Source organism: Haliotis rubra, unplaced genomic scaffold (genome assembly GCF_003918875.1).
Source record: "Haliotis rubra isolate DU_JTF1 unplaced genomic scaffold, ASM391887v1 Scf393, whole genome shotgun sequence".
NCBI lineage: Eukaryota > Metazoa > Mollusca > Gastropoda > Lepetellida > Haliotidae > Haliotis > Haliotis rubra.
The window spans coordinates 281218-303460 of NW_025767072.1; the positions used below are offsets into that span (position 1 = coordinate 281218).

General features: G+C 40.5%; 1 protein-coding gene across 3 annotated transcripts in view; it reads right to left on the minus strand.

Moving 5' to 3' along the window:
• The window catches only part of LOC124286842, a 199570-nt gene that overhangs the window by 55070 nt on the left and 122257 nt on the right, over window positions 1-22243 (minus strand). For all 3 annotated transcript variants that reach the window (XM_046723282.1, XM_046723283.1, XM_046723284.1), the window contains exons 16-19: window positions 21000-21055; window positions 17795-17855; window positions 302-360; window positions 100-127 (exon numbers count right to left, since the gene is read on the minus strand). In XM_046723282.1, the coding sequence (XP_046579238.1) occupies window positions 100-127; window positions 302-360; window positions 17795-17855; window positions 21000-21055 (204 nt within the window). The remainder of the gene's footprint in view (window positions 1-99; window positions 128-301; window positions 361-17794; window positions 17856-20999; window positions 21056-22243) is intronic.

Genomic DNA, 22243 nt, shown 5'->3' on the forward strand with positions numbered 1-22243 from the left:
AGAAACAAACCGCCACGGGCGGAAGAACATCACTGACTCTTGTTTCACCCGATCACCCAGCCCATGCGATGAATAATACACCAGATATTGAAGACTCACCTTTGGTCCTCTCCATCATATCCTGCAACTAAGAGAAATGTGATCATCGTTAGTATTTGCACTCTTAGGATAATTAGTGATTTCATTAAGAAGTATAGTTCATGAACAATTGGTTTAATATGTAGCATTATTGACTGGTCTTGCTACTTAATATACGAGGTGAGATATTCCAGGAGCGGGATGTTCAATCCAGTACAGCTACCTGTTTCGATATCTCTTCCACTTCCCCTGTCATCGTGTCGTCTCTTTTATTGTCAGCATCTTTAAGAGAAAAAACCTACATGATATCAATAATCATAATATGTCAGCTACACCCTGCATCCAGCCCATGCCAATAATCCTAGTACATCAGCTACATCTTGCACCCAGCCCATGTCAATAATCCTACTTCGTCATTTACACCCTGCCCATGTCAATAATCCTAGTACGTCATCTATACCCTGCCCGTGTCAATAATCTGAGTACATCAGCTACACCTTGTCCATGTCAATAATCCTAGTACGTCATCTATACCCTGCCCATGTAAATAGGCACCCATGAAGGGCCACCTCCTCGTGGTGGGTGCTGGGTAACGCTAAGCGCCCTTCAACCCCCCGTTGTGGACCCGGGGGGATATTTGGTCCACCAACCCGTTTGCCGTGGGTTGCGCCCCTGTGTCGGTGGAGGAAGGTAGTCTGGTGGTTGAGGGCACTGGTTCCAGGAACAGTGTTCCTCTGCCCAACACACCACTTCGGCCCTGACTTCACCTAGACGGGTGGTTGAATGGGCCCGGTTCAACCAATCGGCTGGTCACGCCAAGCCCTGTGTATGGACTATATATATATCTATATGTCATTGCACACATTTGATTTGGAATTGTTTCAGTTTCGGACTTGGCATCATTGTTCATCCAAAACGTATGTTATTATTAACTTTGCCTAGAGTCTTATGCCCAGAAGGCGGTGGCTCATGGGCCAATCTGGTAGATTAGTTATTTCTAACTCTTCTGCTTGAGTATATCATCCGAGTATCCTTGGTGCTGCAAGTCGGAGACCCACTTGTTTTTAGCATTGTCCTTGTGATACTCCGTGGAGGGTGGGGAGCTCGGATGTTGAACCATAATCTATTAGCTATGGCTTACGAAACTCCCCAGAAAAAAAACAAACGTCAGCTTGATACTGATCCTATTGACAACGAACTTAGACTGCCCAATTCAATCGATTACTGGCCACGTTTTCTTGTTCTTGAGACCGAAGATAAGACACCGCTGAAGTTAAACCCATTTGCTGTATCAAAGGGTATCCAAGGCATTGCCGGAGATGTGAAGACTATTAAACGATTACGTTCTGGTGCGCTGTTGATTGAGTGCGGCAAAAGGCACCAGTCAAACAACCTGTTGAAGATTGAAACTTTTGTTGGCATTCCAGTCACTGTCACGGCCCACAAAACACTTAACACAAGCAAAGGAATCGTCAGAGACCGTGATCGGTTGCTGGCTGACATGTCGGAATTAGATATTGTCTCCGAGATGAGAGATCAGGGTGTGAGTATGTTAAGCGTTTTACAACCCGTAAAAATAATGAAACCATAAAAAACCAACACCTATCTGTTTTCCTTTTCCTTACCTACTGCCCCCAAATCGCTGAAGGCAGGATACTGTAACCCCAATGTTGACACTTACATTCCGAATCCCCTTCGGTGCTTCAAGTGCCAAAAGTTCGGTCATGGCGTGAATACTTGCACATTGTCTGTTGTGTGTGCTCACTGCGGTGGAAAGACACACACAACAGAAGATTGTGACAGTGATACAAAAAAATGTACTAACTGCTCAGGGGACCACCCATCATTCTCTAAAGACTGTCCTATTTGGAAAGAGCAAATGGCCATCAACAGAATTAAATTCACCCAAAATATTAGTTTTGCAGATGCAAAGAAGTTGGTCCAAGGCAAAGAACCAACACAAAGCTATGCTTCCATTGCCAGAACGTCAGAAGCAAACTCTACAGTCACCAAATTATCTGCAAGTTGTCAGACCAATTTAACATGGGTTACAACAGATTCTCCTCAAATTATTTCAACTGCCATATCTACTCAGACAGCTGAACCACTTCCTAGTACATCTGAAAGGCAGGGAGGGTCATCTTCAGATCTTAAGTCATCCTCTCAGTCCTGTTCACAGTCTCAATCTTCATCTGATTCTCAAGACATTGTTAAAAGCAAAACTAAACCGAAGCAAAAACACAGTGGCAGAGCCCCAAAAGGGTCGGAAAATAGAATTCAGCTGTACAACAAATATGGATCTCTTGAGGCCATGGACGTATGTGAAAACGTCCATCCTAGGGCACATAGCTTGTCGCCCTCCAAAAAAGTGCGGGGTAGATCCCCAATAAATCCCCCCCCAAAAGATAATGTCTTTGAATAATATTGTACAATGGAACTGCAGAGGACTAAGGAATAATTTGAATGATTTGCAGCTATTAGTCCAGGACTTCACACCATCAGCCATCTGTCTCCAGGAGACATATTTAAAACAGACGGATACATTTGAATTACGTAATTTCAATGCATACCACTCCTTTTCACATCCAGGTGATCGGGCCACTGGAGGATCTTCGATCCTTATCAAACAAAGTGTTATCCACAGTCCTGTTATACTTAATACTGGTCTCCAGGTGGTTGCCGTACGACTGACATTACATGTTGCGTTCACATTATGCTCATTGTACATCTCACCATTTTCGACTCTTCGGAAGACTGCCGGGTTCGATTCCCCACATGGGCACAATATGTTAAGCCCATTTCTGGTGTTCCCCGCCGTGATATTGCTGGAATATTGCTAAAAGCGGCGTAAAACTAAACTCAGTCAGTCAGTCAGTCGGAAGACTGACCTCCAAAATTTATATGACCAACTCCCAAAACCTTGTATCATTATGGGAGATTTAAATGGTCACAACCCGCTCTGGGGTGGTACAACAACTAATGCTAAAGGTAAACTATTAGAAGACTTTTGTTCAGATAATGATGTATGCATATATAATGACGGTTCTAGCACATATTTACATCCTGGCACAGGAACTTATTCAGCCCTTGATTTATCAATTACAGACTCAGACTTATTGAATGAATTTGAGTGGTCAGTCCACGACGACCTGTGTGGAAGTGACCATTTCCCAACAATTCTCAAACCCGTGAATCCATCTGATGTTCCTCCATCATCAAGATGGAACTTTAAGAAGGCTACCTGGCCTTTATATGAAACTTTCTGTGCTGACAAACTCAAACCTGAACTTTTTCATGATCTTCCTGATGCCGTCAAATGTTTTTCAGATGAGCTCAGACACATAGCTGACAAGTGTATCCCCAAATCCTCTGCAGTTCCTCATGTACGTAAACCATGGTTTAACGCTGAATGCAAACAAGCTCGCAAGGCACGGAAGAAAGCTGAACATTATTTCCGTCGCCATCCTATGGTCCACAATTTAAACAAATTTAGATTTTTGAACGCCAAAGCACGGCGTACTTTTAAACAAAATAAACGCCAATCTTGGCGAAACTATGTCTCAAACATCAATTCGCGCACGTCAATATCAAAGGTGTGGAACATGATTCAGAAAATAAAAGGTAAGGGCTCTAAATCTAGCATTAAGCATCTCAAAACTGGAGACGAATTATTAACTGATAAATCTGACTCAGCAAATAAACTTGGAGAAACTTTGGCCAAACATTCTTCCTCATCAAACTACGTACCTGAATTCCAGAAATATCAAAGACAGCAGGAAAAGAAATCTATTAATTTCAATTCAGACAATGGGGAAGACTACAATGAAACCTTTTCGATACATGAGCTTCATACTGCTCTTGACCAAGCTCACGATACTGCTTCAGGAGCTGATGGTATACATTATCAACTCCTGAAACACTTACCTGAATCATGTTTAGAGACGCTCTTATCTATTTTTGATGACATTTGGACATCTGGACAATTTCCGTCGTCGTGGCGCGATGCTATAATTGTGCCCATTGCTAAACCTGGACGTGATCATACAGATCCTTCGACTTATAGGCCAATTTCATTAACTAGCTGTGTTTGCAAGACCATGGTACGCATGATAAATAATCGACTTGTTTGGTACTTGGAAACCAATAACCTCATAACTAATATACAATGTGGTTTCGGTAAAAAACCGTAGTACCATCGATCATTTAGTGCGCTTAGAATCTTTTGTGAAAAATGCCATAATTAATAAACAACATGCAGTGTCTATCTTTTTCGATTTAGAAAAAGCATACAACACAACATGGAAACATGGGATTTTAAAAGATTTACATGACTTTGGATTACGAGGCCGTTTGCCTCAATTTATATCCAACTTTTTAAATAACAGGCAATTTCAAGTCCGAGTGGGTTCAACCCTGTCTGACCATTATAATCAGGGTCAGGGAGTCCCGCAAGGCAGTATTTTGTCTGTAACACTCTTTAGCATCAAGATTAACAGTTTATCCAAGGTTTTAAACGATTCAATTGATGGATCACTTTTTGTGGATGATTTTAATATTTCTTGTCGTGGTAAGAATATGCATACTATTGAACGGCAAATGCAGCTGTGTTTAAATAAAATACATAAATGGTGTCTTGAAAACGGCTTTAAATTTTCTAAATCCAAAACTAATTGTATACATTTTTGTAGAAAATATAAACCGCATAAAGACCCCGGAACTGTTCCTCAATGGCACTCCCATCAAAGTTGTAAAGGAGGCCAAGTTCTTGGGTTTAATTTTTGATTCGCATCTAACTTTTCTTCCCCATATCAAGTCACTAAAAACTAAATGCTTGAAGGCGCTTGACTTGTTGAAAGTCGTTTCCAATTCTAAGTGGGGAGGGGATCAAGCTACCCTCCTACAATTATATCGATCATTGGTACGTTCCAAACTTGATTATGGCTCCATCGTTTATGGTGGAGCCTGCAACAGTAATCTAAAACTTTTAGATTCTGTCCACCACCAAGGTCTAAGACTATGTCTTGGTTCCTTTAGAACTTCACCTGTTGACAGCCTCTACGTCGAGGCTGATGAGCCATCTCTTACACAACGCCGTATAAAATTAACTTTACAGTATATTACAAAACTTTATTCCAATGAGTCAAACCCTGCATATAACTGTGTCTTTAATCCACTATATGAAGATCTGTATAACAAGAAGCCTTCTCTTGTTCCGCCTCTTGGTATAAGAGTGAAACCTTTCCTTTCTGCTGCTGGCATTGAGCTAGAACATATAGCTCCTTCCCGTTTTCTTTCTTCTCCGCCTTGGCAATTGGTTAGGCCACAAGTTGACCTAACTCTGACAAAGTTTAAGAAATCAGACACTAATGAATTACAATATAAACAAGAGTATAATCAATTAAAAAGTAAATTTAAAACATATAAATCCTTATTTACAGATGGGTCCAAGGACGGTGGCGCAGTGTCATGTGCCACTGTAATTGGATCCAGAACAATAGCTTCTAGATTACCCGATAACAGCTCTATATTTACAGCAGAAGCAAACGCCATCTTAACAGCTCTTAAATATATTCAAAGACATCCTAAACATACACAATATCATCTTTTCTGACTCTCTTTCTTGCCTTCAGGCGATTAAAAATCTATCTTCCAAACATCCACTTTTAATTGAAATAATCGAATTATATAATGATCTTGCTACTGGCCAATGCGACATCGTCTTTTGTTGGTTACACAGCCACGTTGGCATTTCTGGGAACACAATGGCCGATCTTGCTGCCAAGGCAGCACTCAACAAATCTGTGACACCACTTCTGATCCCGTACTCTGATTACAAAGCTTGCATTAGAACTTACATCCGTGATCTGATGCAGAAGAAGTGGGACACCCAAGCAGGTATTAATAAATTACATGCAATAAAACCAACTATCGGTTACACTTACTTGGGTTGTCAGTCCAGATTTGAAGAGGTCATCATACGACGATGTCGTATTGGCCACACAAGATACACTCACGAGTACCTATTAAAAGGTGAGGATCCTCCGTTTTGTATCCCTTGTGATGAACGAATCACGGTCAAGCATGTCTTGCTTGACTGTGTTGAGTACTCCATCACAAGGGATATCTATTTCAAATCCCGAAATATGAAGGATCTTTTTATTAATATACGTCCTCATTTAATTATTGCTTTTTTAAAAGAATTAAATTTGTTAACTGATTTGTAAATAGATAAATATTTTATGATTGGAAGTTTGAATTAGTAACAAAGATTGTTAGTGGCTGTATCCTCGAGGGGGGTTAAAGTACAGTAAAATTATTGTCCTCCTGAGAGGGTACGTAAGTTCCACAACATTCAAAGTAAATTTCAACTTTCCGTTTTTTTAATCGTAGAATATTTGTAATTTTAATGTATGGCTAAATATGTCTTAATTGCTAACGGCTCAGGGGATGATATAAATCCGGCTAGGGCCCATGCAGGAAGCAAATGTACTGTAAGTCCCCATGGTCCCTAGTATATATATTTTTTACATATATATCTGTGATAATCCAGTTATTTTACTGTCCTTCGTTGGCAGAATTTTATAATTTCACGTAAATTGTTGATATATTTATAACTTGCTTTAGTCACGATATAGCTGAAATATTGCCGATGTGACTTAAAATCTTAACTCACTCACTCACCCCATGTAAATAATCCTAGTACATCAGCTGCATCCTACACCCAGCCCACGTCAATAATACTAGTACGTCATCTACACCCAGACCATGTCAATAATCCTAGTACGTCATCTACACCCTGCCCATGTCAATAATCCTAATACATCAGCTGCACCCTGCAGCCAGCCCATGTCAATAATCCTAGTACCTCATCTACACCCACCCCAGTACGTCATCTACACCCTGCCCATGTCAATAATCCTAGTACGTCATCTACACCCTGCCCATGTCAATGACCCAAGTACGTCATCTACACCCTGCCAATGTCAATAATCCTAGTTCCTCATCTACACCCTGCCCATGTCAACAATCCTAGTACGTCATCTACACCCTACCCATGTCCATAATCCTAGTACATCAGCTGCATCCTGCCCATGTCAATAATCCTAGTACATCAGCTGCATCCTACCCATGTCAATAATCCTAGTACATCAGCTACATCCTGCATCCAGCCCATGTTAATAATCATAATATGTCATCTACACCCTGCCCATGTCAATAATCCTAGTACATCAGCTGCATCCTGCATCCTGCCGATGTCAATAATCCTAGTACGTCATCTATACCATGCCCATGTCAATAATCCTAGTACATCAGCTGCATCCTGCATCCAGCCCATGTCAATAATCATAATATGTCATCTACACCCTGCCCATGTCAATAATCCTAGTACATCAGCTGCATCCTGCATCCTGCCCATGTCAATAATCCTAGTACGTCATCTATACCATGCCAATGTCAATAATCCTAGTACATCAGCTGCATCCTGCACCCAGCCCATGTCAATAATCCTAGCACCTCATCTACACCCAGCCCATGTCAATAATCCTAGCACCTCATCTACACACCAGCCCATGTCAATAATCCTAGTACGTCATCTACACCCTGCCCATGTCAATAATCCTAGTACATCAGCTACATCTTGCACCCAGCCCATGTCAATGGTCCTAGTACATCATCTACACCCTGCCCATGTCAATAATCCTAATACGTCATCTACACCCTGTCCATGTCAATAATCCTAGTACATCAGCTACATCTTGCACCCAGCCCATGTCAATAATCCTAGTACGTCATCTACACCCTGCCCATGTCAATAATCCTAGTACGTCATCTACACCCTACCCATGTCAATAATCCTAGTACGTCATCTACACCCTACCCATGTCAATAATCCTAGTACGTCATCTACACCCTACCCATGTCAATAATCCTAGTACGTCATCTACACCCAGCCCATGTCAATAATCCTAGTACATCAGCTACATCGTGCACCCAGCCCATGTCAATAATCCTATTACGTCATCTACACCCTGCCCATGTCAATAATCCTAGTACGTTATCTATACCCTGCCCATGTCAATAATCCTAGTACATCAGCTACACCCTGCCCTGTCAATAATTCTAATGTGTCAGCTATTTCCTGCACCAAACCCACATCAATAATTCTCAGATTTAAATAACAGCCTACCCCCAGCCTATGTAAATAATACTAATATGTCAGTTACATCCAACACTATAAGCTCATGTCAATAATTTCTACACGGCTGTAACAGATGCCACACAGTCTCAATAGCCTCTAAATGCAAGGTTCATCTAACAATTCCCGTTCTGTACTCCTACCTCAGCCCATGTCAGTAACCTCTACATCTCATCAACATCCAGCCAAACTACATGATCATTTATGTCACTTACAGACTCCATCTAGCCCAAGCTAACTGCATCTTACGCCTGGCAAACGCCAGTGATTCCAACATCCCAAGTACATCATGAACCTTGCCTGTCATTAAAGTCTATAACTGAACTCAGTCCTATGCAAAAATATGCAAATATGCAAGTAAACATATCAAGTAATTGAATATTACAATTACATGTTTTGCCAATATTCTTTTGAATGATACGTGATATACAACTTCCAAATGAGTCACAGCCTTCTTCGTTTCATGATGACTCGTGTGCAGTCCACAAGCTTTAAGTATATAGCTATTTGAAAAGAATTATGTAAGTTTGTCAGCAGTCCAATCTGGATACTTTGAATCAATGACGAACTCGATACTTTGATAATCGCATTTGAAACCCATATCAACGTTATTTTAAAAAATAACATGATCTTGAATACACACATTGAATATCATAATGATTTTCGACATTACAGAAAAGGGAAAACACCTCATATTGTAAAATTACCTAAGATGTAGAGCATAAAATGCGTGACTGGTATCTTAAAATTGGCAAAGCAAACAATGGTGTGGTTTTAGGAGAGTGGTGCAGAGCCAACAACAAGGGCTATCTAGTATTGGTACAGGCTACTGTATTTGGATGATCACAGACTGCCTCGCCAATGCTACGACAACTCTGGCCGTACCGCATGGGTTACTCATAATAAAAATGTTCTGTTTATACTTTGATTTGGATATGTGTGGTTAACACAAGATGTGGGAAATGTGAAGACATTGCTTTCATTTTAAACAAAGATCTCCAACAATCATGCTGTACTTCTGTCAACAGTTTATCTGATTCCTTCTATTATAAGCATTTTAAATCACTGTTAAATGTAGAAATGTATCTTACACTCCCTATCCCTGTACATCTGAGAGTGTGCATGACTCCTTTCAGATTTGTTTAGTTTTAAACCCAGAGTCGAGATACACAAATACCCCCTACACTGAAGGAAATATTGTAAATATTGTATAGAAAAGGAAGATCTGTTATTGAAGGGGGAATTTCATATATTGCTCGTATGTGAGAGTTTTTTCATCCCTAAAAAATATGTATCTTAACCTTGAGGTGTTTTTTAAAAAAAATTCTGTTTGCATGGTAACAAGTTGACCTTTGATTCAGTCATTCAGTCTTTACAATCATCACAGATGCCGGCTTTGCTGCAATGTTTGTTGCATATGGTTCTTGTGCATTTACAGCAAGCCAGTTTTGACTTTCTGTCCTTGGTAGGGAAATGCAACAACGTCGCCTTTTAGTGGGTTCAGATGTAGTTGTAGATGGAAGCGGATCTGGCAAGACGTCGGTAACTTCACGTTGCAGTCGCCGAGGGATTGTCGAAGTACTTCTCTTTCTCAGTTGAGCTATCAGCAGAGCTTCAGCAACTGTTTCAAGAAAGATTTGTCGTTCTTGTCCAGCAAACTGGGTGTTCTTCACTTCCCGTGCAGTGTAGGAGGCGATGCCCGCGATATCAAATATGTTAGTGAAAATGGCCATCGGACATTTCTTGGTCTTTCTCTTTGTGGTGTATCTTTGGGCCATCAGATCCATGACATCGGAGCCACCCGTGGTACTGTTGTAGAATGTAACAATTTCAGGCTTCTATCATGCATAGTGCTAATCATTGAGACACCTTTGTTCTTCTTGCATTGGTAAGACACAATGCTGACCTTATTCTGATACCCAAAATGAGAGTGATGGAGGTCGTGTTTTGAGTTGAACTCTGTTGGCAGAAATTTCCTGTTCTGTCTGAGGGTGCAACACGTGTCAAGCCATTTGCCAAAAGTTCCTTGGCAAGCGTTAAGTTGGCAAAGAAATTGTCGGCTGTAATATTCCGATTGGATCGGAAATACGGGCGGCAAAGATCCATGGTCACTTGACGTCCAAGCCCTATTTGAACGTTTCTACCTTCCTTCCCGAAATATGGGATACATTTCATGGGATATGCATTTTCGGCATCAACCAGCCAAAACAATAGTATGCCAAATATATCTGGCCTGGCTGGCAGGTACTGGATAAAGCTGCAGCGTCCGAGAAATGGGACTAATTGTTTGTCAACAGTGAGGTGCGTGCCCGGTACACAATAGCGCCCCAGAGAACACTCAAACTCCTTCAAGATGTCTCGGATGGGAGCAAACTTGTCCTTTGCTCGACGAACACTTCCCGACACCTTGTCATTAAATCTGCGTATGGACATGAGATCCAAGAACCGCCTTTCAGACATTGCAGCTCTGACAAAGGGAATTCCATATCCCTTACTCCATAACACTTGTGAATCCACCATCGACAGTTTCAGGTGACCAATAGTCATCAGAACCCCTATCAGAGCCCAAATCTCATCTATTAGTTTCTTACCAAACATTTTCTTCTTTGCCCCTTTCTCTCACAGCTCTCTTCCCCTCTTATGTTCGTAAAAGACAATCCTTTTGGCCATGTCGTCAGTCACAAACAGTTTGAACATAGCATCCTCAGAGATGACATAATCCAAATTGACCACCCGTTGCAGTGGACCTCGTAGGATGTTTCACCTCTTCTCTGGCATGCGTGATCCATGCAAACAAACATTGCCTGTATTATAGCATGTTTTATTGAATAAACTGTCTGTCCGTCTGTCTGAATAGGGAAAGCTGTTACATACCAGGAAAGTATTTAGGATGACTAAATATCACACAATTTCACTTTTATATTGTAGTGAGTGAGTGAGTTAAAATTTAATGTCACTTTGGCAATATTTCAGCCATATCGTGACTAAACCAAGTTATGGATTAACATTATTAAAGGTAAATTATAAAAATCTGTAAACGAAGGACAGTAAAACAACTAGATTATCACAGATAGAAAACTAAAACTAGTAATTAAATTTACAACATTTTAACTATACAAGACGATACAATATAAAACAGGCTATAGATCGCCAACAACTGAAGGTAGATCACCATACTAGGGACCATGAGTGAGTGAGTGAGTGAGTTATTATTTGCAGCAATATCGTGACGAGAACATATTTTACACTGAAATGGAATATATGTATATTTTAACAAACGGTGGACGAATGACAGTAAAACAACTAGAATGTCACTGACTGACTGACTGACTGAGTTTAGCTTTACGCCGCTTTTAGCAATATTCCAGCAATATCACGGCGGGGGACACCAGAAACTAATGTCACTAGGGACATGACTTACAATACATTTGCTTCCTGCATGGACCCTATAGCTGGATTTACATCATCCCTTCAGCTGTTAGCAATTTACACACATCTAGCCATACATTAAAAATACACATATTCTTCGATTAAAAACGGGGAGAGTTTAAATTTACTTTGAATGTTTTTGGACTTACATACCCTCACTGGAGGACAATCATTTTACTGTATTTTAACCCCCCTTGAGGATACAGCCACTAGCAATCTGAGTTACTAATTTAAATATCCAATCATCAAATATGTATCTATTTACAAATCTCTTAACAAATCTAATTCTTTTAAAAATGCAATAGTTAAATGAGAACTTGTATTATTAAAAAGATCCTTCATAGTTCCTGATTTGAAATAGACATCCCTTGTGATGGAATATTCAACACAGTCAAGCAAGACATGCTTGACCGTGATTCTTTCATCAAAAGGGATACAAAACGGAGGATCCTCACCTTTCAGGGTATTCACGAGTATATCTTGTGTGGCCAATACGACATCGTCGTATGATGACCTCTTCAAATCTGGACTGACAACTCAAGTAGGTGTAACCAATATAGGGTTTTATTGCATGTAATTTATTGATACCTACTTGGGTGTCCCACTTCTTCTGCATTAGATCGCGGATATAAGATCTGATGACAGCTTTATGATCAGAGTATGGAATAAGAAGTGGTGTCACAGATTTGTTGAGTGCTGCCTTGGCAGCAATATCGGCCATTGTGTTCCCAGGAATGCCAACGTGGCTGCGTAACCAACAGAGGACGATGTCGTATTGGCCAGTAGCAAGATCATTATATAATTCAATAATTTCTATTAAAAGTGGATGTTTGCAAGAAAGATTTTAAAAAGCCTGAAGGCACGAAAGAGAGTCTGAAAAGATTTTATATTGTTTGTATTTGGGGTGTTTTTAAATATATTTTAAGGCTGTTAGTATGGCGTTTGCTTCTGCTGTAAAAATAGAGCTGTTATCAGATATTCGAGACTATAGTGTACTACTAGATCAAATGACAGTGGCACAAGCAACAGCGCCGCCATGCTTGGATCCATCTGTAAGTAATTGTATGTATTATATTTACTTTTTAATTGATTAAATTCTTGTTTATATTGTAAGTCATTAGTTTGTGATTTTTTAAACTTTGTCAGTGTTACGTCAACGTCTGGCCTCACCAATTGCCAAGGAGGAGAAGAAAGAAGAAGGGACGGAGATATAGTTTCAAGATCAATGCCAGCAGCAGAAATATATGGTTTAATTCTAAGATGCGGAACAAGTGAAGATTTCTTGTTGTATAAAGCCTCATAGAGGGGATTGAAGACACAGTTGAAAACAGGGTTAGATTCTTTAGAATATAATTTTTATATATATTGTATTGATAATTTTATACGGCGTTGTGCAAGAGATGGTTCATCTGCCTCGACGTAGAGACTGTCAACAGGAGATGTTCTAAAGGACCCAAGGCAAAGTCTTAGACCTTGGTGGTGGACAGAATCTAATGGTTTGAGGTTGCTGTTACAGGCTTCACCATATACGATCAAGCTTGGAGCGGACCAGTGATCTATATAAGTGAAGGAGGGTAGCTTGATCCCCTCCCCACTTTGATTTAGATACGACCTTCAACAAGTCAAACGCCTTCAGACATTTGTTTTTGAGATATTTGATATGCAGAAGAAAAGTGAAATGGGAGTCGAAAATCAAACCTAAGAACTTGGCCTCCTTGACAACTTTAATGGGAGTGCCATTTAAAAACAGAGTGTTCTGGGTCTTTATATTTATGGCAGAAATGTATGCAATTAGTTTTTGATTTCGAAAATTTAAAGCCGTTTTCAAGACACCATTTATTTATTTTGTTTAAACATAACTGCAGTTGCCGTTCAATAGTATGTATATTCTTACAGCGACAAGAAATATTAAAATCATCCACAAAACTTCATCCATTATTTAAAACCTTCGATAAACTGTTGATCTTAGTGCTAAACAACGTTACAGACAAAGTACTGCCTTGTGGGATACCCTGATCCTGATTGTAATTGTCAGACAGGGTTGAACCCACTCGGACTTGAAATTGCCTGTGATATAAAAAGAGGTAAACGACCCCTCAAACCAAAATCATGTAAATAATTTAAAATACCATGCTTCCAGGTGGTATGCTTTCTCTAGATCAAAGAATATCGATACTGCATGTCGCTTATTAACTATTGCATTTTTGACAAAGGGTTCTAAACGTACCAAATTATCAATGGTACTACGATTTTTCCTGAAACCGCATTGAATATTAGTTATACGGTTTTTTGTTTCAAGATACCATATAACCTATTGTTTACCATTCGTTCCATGGTTTTACAGAAACAAATCGTTAAAGAGATTGGTCTGTAATTAGACGGATCAGTGTGATCCCGGCCAGGTTTTGGAATGGGGACTACAATGGCATTACGCCAGGAAGTTGGGAAATTCCCTGAAGTCCATATTGTATCAAAAATATTTAGCAGCATTTCCAGACATTTTTTGATATATCTAAATTATGGACTGTAGGATATCGGTGAAAATATATTTTCTGCATTCTTCTTACTCTTTCTGGCCTGTTTACATTCATTCTTAAACCATGGTTTACGAATATGCGGAATCGCAGAGGACTTGGGTATAGTTTGGTCAGCAATGTCCTTGAATATATCTGAAAAGGCATAGGATCTTCGCTGTTCACAAAAACATCATGTTTTAAGTGTTCAGTACAAAGTGTTTTATATAATGACCGATCAGCCCTGGCGAAGTTCCTTCTTGATAAAGGTGGATCATCACCAGGGTGAATTGTTTTAAAATTGGTAGGGAAGTGATCACTCCCACATAGGTCATCATGAACCATCTATTCAAATTCATAATACAAGCTTGAATCGGCGATTGGCAGATCCAGGGAAGAATATGTTCCCGTAGCTGGATGTAGATAAGTGGTAGATTCATCGTTATATATACATATATGATTATCGGAAATAAATTCCTCAAGGATTTTACCTCTATTATTAGTACGTATGCTTCCCCAAAGCGGGTTGTGACCGTTCAGATCGCCCATGATAAGACATGGCTTTGGAAGCTGATCATATAGATTCTTAAGATCCGACAGTCAAATATCAGAAGACGGAGGGATATACAAACTACACAACGTGAGCGCAATGTGCAGGGTAATACGAACACCTATAGTTTGAGGGTATTAAGAGGGACAGGGCTATGTATTATACCCTGTCGTACCAAAATAGAAGCACCTCCTGTTGCTTTATCTCCTAGAGGAGAAAAGGAGTGATAATCACTGTACTGTCGTAGATTAAAGTTATCAGTATTTTTAGATATGTCTCTTGTAGACATAATGCTGACGGTTCAAAAACCTGTATTAATAATTGTATCTCATTAAAGTTATTCGTTACTGCTCTGCGATTCCACTGCACTAAAGCCGGCAATTGAGTCATGGTGGCTCAATTGGCGATCGTTGACGGGAATGCGAGGAACTGTTCCTCCACCTGTCCTGCGAGGACAGAGTGACTACCATATCTAGAGGTCCAAATGCATTCTGCGTTGGAACCACTAAAGGGACAGAAGGTGGTTTGTCTTTAATTTGTTCACTGGCTGGTTTTGAAATATACTTTTGAGATGGGATCACGGAATAAATTTCATCTGTCTAGGAGTGAGTGGGTGAGTTTACTTTTACGCCGCACTAAGCAATCTTCCAGCTATATGGCGGCGGTCTGTAAATAATCGAGTCTGGACCAGACAATCCAGTGATCAACAGCATGAGCATCGATCTACGCAATTGGGAACCGATGACACCTGTCAACCAAGGCAGCGAGTCTGACCACTCGATCCCGTTAGTCGCCTCTTACGACAAGCATAGTCGCCTTTTGTGGCAAGCATGGGTTGCTGAAGACCTGTTTTACACCGGATCTTCACGGGTCTATCTGTCTAGGAACCATACGTAGATGGAATGACTGGGGTAATTGGATTCATGACTGACGTTGATGAGAAAGGTTGAGCTGACTTGACCCAAGGTCAAGTCGTGTCAGTCTGACATGCAGTAGAAGACATTTCTGCAGAGCGGGTGACTGCGGCGGAATATGTGACAGTCAACGGACTGATTTGTCAAGGGTCTTTTGGCATCGAGATATGATATTTTTTTCTTCAGATTTTATCTTCATGATTTGAGATTCCCTTTGATACACAGGGCAGAACTTCGATGACACAAAATTTGGACCGTCACAGCTGGCAAATTTGTAATCATTCTGAAAGTCGATATTCTCATGATGGCCACCACAAAGTTGACACACCACGGAGTTTTGACAAGACCGCGACCAATGACCAAAATGTGGACATTTGGAACATCAGAGCAGATTGGGGACATACACATCCACTCCGACGTTAAAATAACCTGCCTTAATTGTTTGTGGAAAGGAAGATCGAGAAAACGTCACCAGATAGGTATTCGGTTTAGTGATGATGCCCTCTTTCCTGAAGGTGAAACGTTTAACCGCTGTGACTTTCAAGCTCAGCCGCTATATCCTCTTCTGACATATCAGCGAGGCAACGTGCTCTGTCGTGGATGATGCCACGACAAGTGTTAAGTGTCCTGTGAACAGACACAGCAACCTCTATATTTGCAAATGTATGGATAGACAACAGACTAAGAGATTGCTGTCTCCGTACACACTCCACGAGAAGCGAGCCACTAAGACGGGTAACAGTTTTCACCTCTCCACCGATTCCAGAAATAGACTTTGAGATGGCAAACGGATTTAATTTGATTGGTAGAGAGTCTGTAAATAAATCGAGGCCATGAATCAACGTTGGAAGAATTTGTATCATTTGAAAGATCTATTTCATCTAGTCTTCTCTTTTTTTCATTACGAGTTGAACAAACGTGTTGGGGTAGCATGGTGAAAGGAAACATCCCTGCTCCCCACCCACCATGGGGTGTCAACAAAGACAGTGTCAAATAGCAGGATATCCACGATGCTGACACCAGGGATGCAGGGGTGTTATACCCCGGGGAATAGGACACAAATAGCTTCATTTGCCTACCAATTTAATGCCCGACTGGTTCGGCCCAAGACAAGAAATTAGAGTGAGTGAGTTTAGTTTTACGCCGCACTAAGCAATATTCCAGCTATATGGCGGCGGTCTGGGCAAGACAATTCAGTGCTCAACAGACAAGACAATCCAGTGCTCAACAGCACGAGCATCGATGTCCGCAATTGGGAACCGATGACATCTGTCAACCAAGTCAGCGAGCCTGACCACCCGATCCCGTTAGTCGCTTCTTACAACAAGCATAGTCGCCTTTTGTGGCAAGCATTGGTTGCTGAAGACCTATTCTACCCCGGATCTTCACGGGTCTCAAGAATTTAGAGACATACACCATTTGGCCCCCAAAATAGTATATGTGCTAATATATATGTACCATGCACAGGGCTTGGCGTGACCAGCCGATTTATAGAACCGGGCCTGTTCTACCACCCGTCTAGGTGAAGTCCGGGCCAAAGTGGTGTGTTGGGCAAAAGGAACACGGTTCCAGGCTCCCAGTGCCCTCAACCACCAGACTTCCGTCCTCCACCGACACAGGGGCGCAACCCACGGCAAACAGGTTGGTGGACCAAATATGCCCCCGGGTCCACACGGGGGGTTGAAGAGCTCTAAGCATTACCCAGCACCCACCACGTGGAGGTGGCTCTTCACGGGTGCCCTTTTATATTGTAATAAAATTTATTTTTTTATTATATGTTTTAGTAATTGAAGATTGAAATATGCAAAACCTTTCGTATTCAGTTAAACGTTAACATGTGCATTTGTATCTCATGTGCTGTAGTTTTGGCCTGTAGAGTAGGAAAGATCTGTTTTGAACCCAATGACCAAGGCAAACATGTCATTTGAGGAAAACAAGAATCAAACATCCTGTATACATTTTAAAGTGGATACTTTGCAGAAAACTCTAAACTTTCTAAAACTGGCAATAGTACAATATCTGACATTTCCCTTCTTTGGCCCTGCTGCACAAAAGCCAATTAACTCTCTCGGGATATGAGATACAGTACTGTAAACATTGTATGCACACGTACCCACATCCATTGATTGGTTTGAATGGGGAGAGAAAGATGTCTTCCTGCCTTCAGATATTTCCTGAAAAAAGGAAGAGGTGGTTTGAGTATGAATGAGTTATAAAATGTTAACACTCTAACTCTCTAGTTTTTTTAAATACAAGAAGTGGAATATAAACTAACTGTTGTGAGGCCAGCGTTGAATTATTTAGTAGCTTAGTTTCGGTTGTGGTTAGAAGGTGGTTTCTTCAGGCCCATATAAGATAATATATGTGCATTCGAGAATTTATCATTGAATCGGATAAAACATGTTTGGACATTTCACTTTTTTCTTAAAGGGATTGAGACAATATTATTTCCCAAGGCACTGAGGAATACTCTAGTATCAGTCAATCTAGCCTTTACCAAGTAAACAAGACTAAATACATGAGCTCAAGGTAAAAGCGGCTGTAGATGCCTGTAGTAATCTCGACAGTTGTGAACATTTGTAAACAACAAAGCATGACTGCTATTCCTTGCAGGGCAGAACAGAACTTTTCTGACGTTCAGGCCGGGATACTTGACATAAGAGGTACAAATATACAGTTTGGAACACACAGGGTGGTTTTCATGTACAACTGACATGATGGTAATACAGAATGTACAAAAATATTTATTCCACTGTCAGATGATTTGTTCTTTCTAATTTGTGGGGGCCGAGGGGTATTTATTATCTTCTGATGACTTTACAAGAGTTATTTGTCTACAGTTAAACAATTCTTTAAATTGTTATGCATTGAGTTATTTAACATAATGGTTAGGGATATATGTTTTCCAATTATATTTTGAAGAAAGGTCAGAGAATATCCTTGGATATGCGTTAAGTGGTACCTTTAGAACAAATGGAAAACTCTTCAAATAATGTTTGAGTAGCTATATCATGTAACCTTAAGTAGATACTAGATTTAAGTACATTGAGTAAGACAGCTTGTTGACTTAGCAAGAAAATGATATAGTCAGTTTCATTAAAAACAGCTCCCACAGATTTTATGGATTTTTTATTGCTATTGTTTATACAGGCTCCATAACATAACATTTGATTTGACATGTAATTACTAACACATAGAATGACGCGCATTTCTTAACAGGCAGTAAAATGCGTAAAAAATTTATATGGGCAAATTCGATTACTTTACAGTTTCAAATCCCCATATTTCGCAGCCATCTAAGAGAATTGGTGAGCGAGTAAGTGAGTGAGTTTTGTTTTAAGCCGCTCTAAGCAATATTCCAGCCATATGGCGGCGGTCTGTAAATATTCGAGTCTGGACAAGACAATCCAGTGCTCAACAGCACGAGCATCGATGTCCGCAATTGGGAACCGATGACATCTGTCAACCAAGTCAGCGAGCCTGACCACCCGATCCCGTTAGCCGCCTCTTACGACAAGCATGAGTTACTGAAGGCCAATTCTAACCCCGACCTTCTAGGGTCTAAGAGAATTGGCTTAACCGTGGCACCAAAGAGATATGATTGGTCTTTTACTGACAGGTTAAAGATTCGACTTTTACGCAGCACAAAATACAATGCCTTGATGGGAGATTCACAGTAGGCTTTAATAGTTTTTATGAGAATTATTGTTTGTAAAATGAATTCTTATATATCTATAATCAGTGACGTATTTGATGGGTGAGCCATTTAATAGCATCTGTTTACTCGGTTTCAGGTACCACACAAAATACCATTTTTCTTTTGCTAGTGTTGATAACTAATTTCCTTGTTTTGCAGTTACATTGTTAAATACATTGTTTGCACAGTTTGATGGTTTAAGGGATATTTATGTTGTATCATCGGCAAAAAGCAGCGCAAATGATATACTAACGGAAAAAAGTACTGTTTTTGATGTCAAGTATCGCACGTGCACTTTGAGCACAATGAATTTACTCACTTTTTGCATGCTATGTGACTCACACACCTGACACGTTAATTTCAACCTAAACTGCGCGTACGTCGTGCCATGGCTTACAGAAAATCAGCGTCTCTGCGCCGTGGGACTGTGCTGGAGACTGGAATGGCCCAAAATGAAGTGACCAGACATTTTGGTGTCCATCGAAACACGATCTCACCCATGGAGACGTTTTCAACATAATCGGAATACAAGAGATATGCCTCGGACCGGATGTCCATGCATGACGTCACGTCTGCAAGACAACCACATTCGGCTGACCCATCTTAGGAATCGATTCCAGACTGCAGGTTTCACTGCTGGGACCATTCCTGACTTATGTCCAATCAATTCCAAGACTGTATGGAACCGACTGAGGGAGCACAGCATCCGGCCCCGACGGGCAGCTATACGTCCAATTTTGCTCCAACGTCCCCAACAGGCACATCGTGCCTGGTGCAGACAGCATCTACGGTACAGGAAACAACATTTGGATGGCGGTTTGTACACTGACGAGTCGAATACGTGCGTTGTTCAACGTTGACAGTTTGGTGGTGAAAGCGTTATGGTATAAGGAGCCATCACATCTTATGATTGGGCACAACTTGTCATTGTCAATGGCAGTCTGACAGGTCTGTGATACAGGGATGAGATCATTGGGTCTCATGTTCAGCCGTCCACAGCCGTCCACATGTCGCTCCGACAGATTTCCTGAGACAGCAGAACATTCTGGTGTTCCCCTGGCGAGCTGTTTGTCCGGACATGTCCCCTATCGAGAATACTTGGGATGAAATTGAGTGACGTTTACGTCAAGCCCAGAATCAGCCACTGACGTTAGCTGTATTGGGACAAGCGTTGGCTCAGACATGGAACAAAATTTCCCAAGCTTTCTTCATTCGGTCATTGCCGTCCATGCATGTCAAGCATCAACATCAATGGTGGACACACACGATACTGAGTTTGTGAACTTACTTTTGACACCACATCTCTTCAAGCCTACGAAGCCTACTGTCAAATCATACAGATATTGATATTTTCCTGTCAACAGTTAAACAGTGATTGAGGAAAACACTACAAATCATGTTATTATGTTTTGGCATTCCAAAATGGCACAACATCAAATAATGCACAGTTACATTATTCGCAGTAGTATACAACGGGCATATGTGTGACTCAACAGTAAGACTGGGGGAAATTTTGAGAATGTAAAGACGGTTCAAGATCATTAAAAAATGACGAGAAGAGCATTGGGTCTACCACGGAAGTCACCTAATCTTGGATGAACGATTCCTATACTCTTCTTACCTTTGATTCGTCGCCTTTATTCATGTCTTCTAGACTTGCAAAATTCTCTTCGGCAGCTGAAACATACAGTCGTTTTCATGAGTTGATGCTGTGCTACATGACAACTATTAATACCAAGCAGTTCGCATAAAAAAATTAAAATTATAGTACTTCTACACCAAATATATATGTATATTGAGAGTTCCACAAGATGATTCAATTTGTGAAACCTTGTCTTATGAAGATACTAAAATCCGATGTCATAGTTTAAAGATGAAACCGACTTCATCTGTTTTATGTCAAGAACCATGCTTTCAAAGTGACAGAACATCTGACTGAATCGCGAGAGGGCTGACTTCAACATTGAATTGTAAATGTTTCTTTCGTCCTGAACAATATTCAACCTTTGGCAGTCTTTGGTGAACTACATTTTACAACTTCTGATTGATTGAGTATGGAGTGAACATGTATTTTCAGTAATATTCCAGTAATAACACAACAGCCAAAATTAGAAACTGGCTTCACACATTGTACCCAAGTGAGCCATCAAACGACTAGGATACCCTAACACCCCTATGAGGTACAACCAAGCATGCTCTTTCCATGAGTGCCATACGACTAAGAGACTCAAAAGATATTTCATTAGGATAACAACACTGAAGGCCTTAGTATTGCACATTTGACATAGCAGTGACCAAAATGAAGTCCAGTGCAGTGACTGGGATTTTTGTCTTAGACAGATTGGAACAGTGATCGATAGGAGCCGATTGACCTTGCCAAAATGGTTTTGTACTGGGAATTATTTATTGTTGTTGTACTATCTGGTTTGTATATGGAAGGCTTCATAGCTGGAGAAGATTCGGGATGAGACAATTTCTAGAAGGCTCGCTGTACAAATATCAGCGACAAGAAGGTGATTCGATGCCTTGTGCATTTACCGTGTTCGGAGAATTGGTTAATGACGCCAGTACCACACAAGAGACAAACAGATGAAAGATTTCTAGAGACGTAATAAATTTGGTCATGTGACCATCGAGGTACAATTGTTGAGGTGATACTAGTGGTATTGCATTTGGCAACAAGTAATAATTTACATATTCAGAATAGGGAGTAATACACATGCAGAACATGTACATATCTACGGTTTATGCACATTATATTATCTTACCGTCGCAATTGTACCTAACAAATAGAAACATCGAAAGACCAGATAATAAGGACACTAAAAGATTGAACGGAATTCACACTGTTATTTATTCTTGGTT